General features: G+C 28.7%; 1 protein-coding gene across 1 annotated transcript; it reads right to left on the bottom strand.

Moving 5' to 3' along the window:
- LOC137833194 (cationic peroxidase 2-like) lies at positions 1-3,481 on the bottom strand. Its single transcript, XM_068641555.1, has 3 exons — positions 3,086-3,481; positions 572-734; positions 1-407 (listed from the first exon to the last, which is right to left on the bottom strand). Exons 1-3 carry the CDS (start codon positions 3,479-3,481, stop codon positions 1-3), a joined length of 966 nt encoding a protein of 321 aa, XP_068497656.1.
- Between the last annotated feature and the right edge of the window lie 5,083 nt (positions 3,482-8,564).

Raw genomic sequence — 8,564 nt, 5'->3', positions numbered from 1 at the left:
CTAGTTAAAGGCAGAACATATCTTGCGAATTTCACCATTGGTCCCAGTCTTCAACTCAATGTTGCTCATCTTCACCATAGATTTTGCAAATTCCACCTTGAAAAGCAAGCCATTAAAGGCCAAGTAACCCTGTACAAATAACTTAGTGGAAGGATCATTCCAAAGCGCTTGATCAGACTGTAGAACTCCACGTCCATTTCTCAAATTGGCAAAGTATGATGTGTCAAATCTGTTTTCACTACCTTTATCAAAAGCTACTCGGTTTGAATCACCTCCGTTCTGCGGACACAATGCTCTTAGTTGACGAAGAAATAAAGGGTTGATGGAAGAGTCAGCACCATTTGCAGTGAAGTTGTACAATCTGTACCTAAAAAACTTGCAAGCTGTAGTACCAATCGTATGTCCACCTAAATATACATATATTCGTTACTCTTAAATCTCTATTCTCAACTCTTCTTTAATGGGTGTAAGAAAAGTGACATCTAAAGGTCGACAAGACAATTGATTGTTGTATATGTTGTGATTCTAATGATGATCATGTGTACGTAAACAAAGTTTTATGTGTAATTACCAACAAGGGTGACGAGGTCTTGAGTGTTGAGTCTCTTTGATGCGAACTTTTGTTTCTGAACATCAAGAGAGTCAAATGGAGCTGGCAAGTTAGTGACATCAGAAGCCTGTGATATGTGCCCATCTCTGCGTCCAGTAGGCACTTGCCAGTTCAGTCCACCACTCTGCCATGCAAAAAAAACTCAAATGTTAATTATAATTTTTTGTTATCAGAAAAAATAATGAATATTAATGGAGGTATTTCAGGGATAACTAAACCCTTTATATAAATACAGCGACATCCTTTAGCTTACCACTCGCATTGAGAGTTATAAAACAAACAACACAAGACATGCAAGTTCGATGTCTACCCATACCCAAATACAAAAAACACCACCTCTAACTTGAAACAACCCTACTCATCCAAACCTCTCTCTCTAAGCTTTCCTTTATTGATTGACCTCATGCATACCAATGGTTTTAGACATCATTCTGACTAAGAAAAACATGTTAATCGTACCTTCGAGGTAATCCATTACCAAATCTGCAAATGCGCCATTGTGAAGATTTCTATTTGATCTATGCCTCAATTCTTGAAAACCTTCTTATTTCTTTGTTTCCATAGTTCACCTATAACTGCTACCCACACACAATACCAAATTCGATTAACATCTTCGCTTTCCTCGTTCAACCTGAAATGTGAAAACAACAATTTTGGATCCTGATGAACCACCGTTGTCCTACCCACCCACACATAACACTCAGACCAAACCAGCCACTCTACCCTACAAGTACTAAACAAATGGGACGTTGTTTCCACATCCTCCCCACACATACAGGTACTACTCTCCACCGTAATCTCCCTTCTCAACAAATTAGCTTTAGTCATTATTTTGTTTTCCAACACTTTCTATGCTGTAACTAAGGTTGTTGGTTGTGACTTCATCCTCCAGAACCCCTCGAGTAGATCAGAGTCTTCCCCCTGCACCTCACCTTTAAAAACTCTATAAGAGGACTGGACTGTAAACCTTGTATCATCACTTTCCTTCCAAACCCACTTTTCCTCTTTTTCATCATTTAAAGTCTTCCTCCCTAAAAGCGGATCCAGCTCTTGCTCCTGATGTTTTTTTCCAATCAAACAAGCTCCTCCTCCACCCTATCTTCCAAGTTCACTCTAGATTGTTGTTCCACTCCCCTCCTTGCCACAACTTGGTTGTCCTGCATGAATATATTTGATATAACCTCTGAAATTTATCTTTAAGAGCTTTGTCCCCCACCCATGTCACTACAAGAAAATCATGAATTAGAAACCAATTTTTAGAGACCAAAATAATTAGTTACAATAGGAACTAAAATAGAAACCATTTTAGAAACTAAAAAAAAAATTGGTTTCTAAATTAGTTTCTATTATTTTCTATTATTGTTAAATAGTTTCTAAATTGGTATCTAATTAGCAACTAAGGTTTTAACTACCAATTATTTAGTTTCTAAATTTGGTAGCAATTTAGAAACTATTTAACAATAATAGAAAATAATATAAACTAATTCAGAAACCAAATTTCTTTTTAGTTTCTAAAATGGTCTCTAATTTAGTTACTATTGCAACTAATTATTTTGGTTTCTACAAATTAGTTTCTATTTCATAATTTTCTTGTACTGTGTATCCTCCCACAAACTAATCTCTCTCCTGTTCTCGACCTTCCAAACAAAGTTGTCATCAAAATTCCCTTTCCAACCCTCAAACCTCCAGACTTCCTTCAAATCTCTCCACCACAGGGAATCTACCTACAACTCCCCTGAGCCCTTATATTTCTCCAGCTTCGATACTTGGATTCCACTACTTCTTTACATAAGCTAATTTCTCCAATGCCCAAACGCTAGATCCACTTCTCTAAAAGAGCCACAATGAACTTTCTAATCTCTATCAGACCAAGCCCTCCCGCTCCTTTTGGTTCACAAACTTTTTAAGCCTAAGTTATCTTCCTGCCTTTCGAGCCCCACCTTCACAGAAAATCTTTCTGAAGCCTCTCTAACTCTTTTGCCACCATGGTTGGCATTTTGTAAAGCGAAAAATAAAACAAAGGGAGAGAGGACAAGACGGACTTAATCAGACATAGGCGACCCGTCATCAAAACGTACTTGTCCTTCCATCTTCCTAGCATGTTTCTCACTCTCTCCAACACCCCTTCCCATAAAATTCTTCTTTTATGACACTCCCTACAAGCATACCCAAATACTTACAAGGTGTTTTCATTATCTCGCAATTCAAGATAGAAGAACAATGGTGTAGCAGATTCTGACTCATCACATTCAGTATATACGTCGATTATTTTGAAGTATACAGAAAATTGCATGTATTATGCATGGAGTAGTTTAATTCATTTTCACATGCCCCGTCAATGGTGCTCAACTTGCCAAATCATTAAAGAATGAGCATTTCTTGCTTTTTGCTACCAGAGGTATATATTATGATGTTAATATTAACTATTTTTGAACTACATAAATTTAAACGTTGATAGGGTTTTGAGTTAATTACCAGAAATACGGAATCACGAGCAGCAAGAGCAAGGATATCAGCACAGGACACAATACCGGGGCATGCAGCCTCGAGTTGCGTTTTCGCATCATCAATAACCTCGTATCCTCTTAAACCAAGGTTTGCAAAAGCTGTTCTCTCAGTGCCAACACCGGCAATGAGAACAGAACCGTCACAACCTTGCACAAAGCAATCGTGAAAGTGCATCCGAAGCAATCCAGCAGCCAAAGTAGGATCAGATTTAACATGGGATTGAACTGTGGATCTAACAATGGACTCAGCGCGAGGACATGTTCTAGCATAAAACCCTACACGCGTTCTTTGGCCATGCACAACCTTCACATTCACCAAAGCAAGCAAAAGAAACGTTACTGCAGACAAACTCCGTCCCTCCATTATTTTCGTGAGAAAAATGTTGCAAATGTACCATGCAAAAAGAAATGAAATGCAAGATTATACGAAATAGTTAGTATCTGTTTAGGTTACTGGTTGTGCAGAATGCAATGTAATGAGTGTTAAAAATAGCAGAGAGGCTTTTTAAAAAATAGATAAAATAGGAGATAGTGAAGAATAGGTAGCTATTATATAGCCTTTCCACAATAAGCTAAACAATATCAGAATTAGCCACGACTAATAATAACACGACTAACAAATCCAAAAATTAAATTTTACAATAATAGATATTTATCTATTGACTGAATGGTAAAAACTTAATGTATAAAATAAATCTTAGCAATGAGAACGAGGTAAGGTATTTATAGGAGTGGTGCAGTCAAATTTGGAAGATATAAAGAGTGGAATCCCATAAAATCGACTCATAAAATTGAGGTTTGCACAAACTTATATACAATGAAATGTCCTTATCTCTAGTCGATGTGGAATCTTCATCACACCCCTCACGTCGAGAGTGATAGATAGAAGCTCGTGCGTGTGAACTTTAAGTCTAACTCAACTCTATAAAACCGGCTTATAAAGTTGAGGTTTGCACCCACTTATATACAATAAAATATCCTTTATCTCTAGTCGATGTGAAATATCCATAAAAAAGTGTAGCATTAGAGAAAGAGTAAGAAAAGTCGTCTAGTTGAGAGGGTTTTGTTTTGTTTGTCAAAGGAGAGGGTCTACTGTTATGCAGAGGAATAGTATAAATGATAACGCGTTGGCATGAGAGTATCTATTTAGTCAAAGCTTATTTGTATACAACTTGCACAAAAAGTGGTTTTACATCAATTTATCTCAATTTTCATAACTTACCACGATATCCAAATAATACAATAAAATTATTAAATATTAAATCATTTATAAAAAAATAACTATATTAACTAAATTAAATATTATTTTATAAATTAATAAAAAAATTATAAATTAGTTTCTTAATTATTATCTACATTATTATTCAAATTTAGTTATTAGCTATTTTATATTTTAAATTAATTTAAAATATAAAATAATTAATAAGTAATATTAGATATCAAGAAATAAAACTTCACATTGCTCTATTGAAACGTACTATATGTGTGTTTATCTTTACTTACAATCCACTTCAGATTCTTTATCTACATTCATTAAATTTTTCTTTTACAATATTCAAAATATTAAATAATTTTTTATCATAAATAATTTAAATTTCAAATCAATGATAAATATTTTGTTGTATGTAACGCACGTATAAGGAAAGCTCTTGTTCAATATGTATGGTTGTTTAAATTCTTTGGTTCTTAAAAAATGTAAAAGTTAAAATATGTAGATACACGTGTTGGATATAAATTTTTTTTATATTTCGTTCAGATATACTTATTGTGTAAGAAGGTAGGAGGGTTACCAATTATTTAGATTCTAAATTTGATAAAAAAAACTTTGAAAGCTAATTAGATACTAATTTAGAAATCATTTAACAATAATATAAACTAATTTAAAAATTAAAAAAATAGTTTCTAAAATAGTATATAATTTAGTCATTATAACAACTAACTATTTTTGCTTTTAAAATTAGTTTCTATTTCATAATTTTATTGTAATATATGACCATAGATATAAATTTTTAGATATCTTTTATATATATATATATAATAATAATAATAAGGTTGAAATATCTTGGTGATTAAAAGAAAGTTGAAATATCTCAAATACTTTTATTTATTATTATATTTTTAATTGTTGATAAAAAAAAATATTTCATGTTTGAACCTATTATTAACCCTTTTATGTGAAATTGAATGATGAAAAATATGAATGTCGTCATTTCTAATCCAAATACAATATTCAGTAAATTTAACTAAAGGTTCACATTAATTTTTGTTGTCGATAATTCTATTTTTTCATGTTAATAATTAGAATATTGAATGAAGTGAAATATATATATATATATATATATATATTATTAAATTACATTTTTATATTTTTAATTAACATTATTTAACAAGTAATGTTTATTTATTTATATATATGTGAGTTATATATAAGAACATTTTATACTAAATATTATATATTTTTTTAAATGATCATATAATTTTATTTGTTATCATGTTGAATAAGTTTAGTACCACTAAATATATTTTTATCATGATTTTAAATTATATTGGATTTATAAACAATTTTTGAAATAAAAAACACAGTTTAAAAATCTGTGTAAAATGATTTTTTATAAATATCTAAAATATTTTATTTTTTAAATCGTGGGTTTAGATTCCAATCCAATTATTTGCATTTAAATTTATAAAAAAAAATTTATTTTTAAAAAAATATAGATTTGAATCTAATTTTGAACTTAAATTTATAATGAATTAAATTAGTTCAATAATAAAGTATACCCAATTTTATGATTTTTTTTCTATTTTTTAACTGTGTTCAATATATAGTTTATCTTACTTAAAATACAGTCGCCTATGTAACTTCACATATCATAGTATTATAGAGTTATACATAGTCGATTATGTAGATTGAAAAATATAGAAATAAAATTTAATATTTATATTTATTGAGAACTATGTTAAGATGATAAAGATTTAATTTGTAATTCATTCCCTTATTAAATCAATGTTCTATTGGGGTAATGTTACTCTTGCTGAATTATTATAAAAAAATTATTAAATAAAAATTATTTTAGAGACTAAAATAATTAATTAATTTTTGAGTAAATTGAAGACTATTTTATAAAGTAAAAAAATTATTCGAACTAAATTAATTTTTATAATTGATAAAAATTTATAAAATAGTTTCTAAATTGGTATCTAACTCTTAACTATCAAAGTTTTATCTACTTACTACTTTATATTTTAAATTAGGCTCTATTAGTCTTTTAGATATAAGTTTAGAATCTAAAATATTAGTAACTAGAACGTAGGTAGCTAATTTAGATACCAATTTAGAAATTATTTTATAAATTTGTATTAACAATAAAAATCACTTTAAATACTAATAATTTTTTTATTTTTAATTTAGTTAATATAGTAATTAATTATTTTTTGTCTTTAAATTTAGTTGATATTTATTGATTTTGTTGTTGTGAATTAACTTTAAATTCGGATTAAGAAACTTTTTTTTTATCGGCTCTGATTGAGAAAACATGATAGAGTCAAATATTTTTAGAACTATATGAATGGTGCATTGATATTGAGAATGAATGATTTGGTTTTGTATGAAATTTTGTCTTGATAAAATAAGAAAAAACTTATCCATTGACATATGTAAGTTAAAGCATATATATACACCTAATTGACCAATAACTCAATTATAGACATTTCTTTCCTTTTTTCCATCCTTAATTAACAAAAATTAATCAAAAGGATTTAATGTTTAGTGATTAACGTAATATTCTTGCCAGTCTGCAAATTACTATTTGTTCTACGTGGGATAAAGATTAAGAATTTCGTATTGTGTTGGACCATAAAAAGTGCAATCCTATTTCTTCCTGCACCCCAACAAATGGCTTCCTGCACCCTATTATTATTATCGGAAAAAACCATTTTACTCTTTTAAAAATATACAAAATATTTTCAGAACATACTTTTCGTAAAACATTTTATGAATTTTGGATTTATAATTCTGAAAATTAAAAAATATGTTCGAGAAAGAATATTCCATAATGAGTTTTTGCCTTCCAAATTTTTTATTCTAGAAATACATTTTACTTATGGAACCTCTATTCTGAAAATACCTTTAAACCCGTATTCTGGAATCATCCAAAATTATCAAAGATAATTCTAATATTTCAAAGAATATAGGGTGCAGGAAGAAAAGTGTAAAATAAACTCCTTAAATAAAGTTTTCCTCTTAAAGAAAATAGTATTTCCCTTTTAGACAAAGATACCTTGCACACCAAAAAATTAATTATCTATCGTGTTGTTACCATGACACATTATTTATTTATTTAATTATTTTAACAAACAGTAGAGGAGTATTTTATCTTATTTTTACACTATCTTATTTCATTCTGATACTGAAATAAATATATATGCTTTTTAAACCGAAATTTTAGTATGCTAAACTCCAATTAAACAGATTCAACTGAGGTAACAAATGGAGTTCCAATAAATAGCATTTCTAATATTTCCTCCTTTTCACTATACGTGCTTTCTTTATTTTCTTACATGATATGATAAATTATATTGATAAACTTATTCACAAATACTTCTAGACAAAAAATAAAATCAGTTTTTTATAAATTAAAATTAATAAAATAATTTATAGAAATTCTGGTTAACTTTTTTTTTTAATGGTCTATTCATCATTTCTTTGATGAGATGACAATTAAAGATAGAAAAAATGATACTCTGAGAATATTTAGAGTTGTATATAATTTTTGTGGAATGAAATTATAAATAAATATGTATAATAAAATATAATTTAAAAATAAATTATATAAAAAAATATTAAAATAATAGTATTGGATGTTGTAATTGATTTTATAAAATATCTGAGATCCTTAAACGGTTGCCTTAAAAAAAAGTCTTCTAGTAAATTCAAACAAGAAAGTGAAGAATTAGTCATAATAAAGATCAGATACTTGTAAACAGTTATTTCAGAAATGAAAAAAATAAATCATACAAATAGAAAATATTCAATTCGTTAACGATAATAGTAATAAATTAATAGCCACATTCTATCAGAGTAATGGTTCCTATTAAATGGCATTATTATCAATTAATCATATATATTATTTTATTTGATTTTTTGAGTAATTAGTATAGATATTAACAATTCTTTCATATCTATTAATTTGTGAATATGGCAATCAGTACATACATATAATATTTCTGGGCTATAAATTATTATCCATGAAAAAAAAAAGATATAACAATTTTCTTAGCCATACAAAAGTCAAGATCGTGATTTTTCTCTCCTTGAAAATCACCATCATCAGAATAATTAGAGTATACACAAGACACTGTGTTGATTGAAAACTCTAACCAATTGTCTATTTTCATCCATAATTCCAGCTTCGTAATTAATCCATTGTCTATTCAGCAACCTGTATTTA

The sequence above is a fragment of the Phaseolus vulgaris genome, chromosome 6 (genome assembly GCF_000499845.2).
Source record: "Phaseolus vulgaris cultivar G19833 chromosome 6, P. vulgaris v2.0, whole genome shotgun sequence".
Taxonomy (NCBI): Eukaryota; Viridiplantae; Streptophyta; class Magnoliopsida; order Fabales; family Fabaceae; genus Phaseolus; species Phaseolus vulgaris.
The sequence above is the reverse complement of the archived record's forward strand: the minus strand, read 5'-3'. Positions and strand labels throughout refer to the sequence as shown.

Excerpts from the sequence above, each read along its gene's own strand:
- LOC137833194 (XM_068641555.1), bottom strand. The coding sequence starts at position 3,481 with ATGGAGGGACGGAGTTTGTCTGCAGTAACGTTTCTTTTGCTTGCTTTG. Across the intron at positions 735-3,085 it reads CTCGTGATTCCGTATTTCTG|AGTGGTGGACTGAACTGGCA; the intron begins GTAATTAACTCA and ends TTTGCATGGCAG. Across the intron at positions 408-571 it reads AGACCTCGTCACCCTTGTTG|GTGGACATACGATTGGTACT; the intron begins GTAATTACACAT and ends ATGTATATTTAG.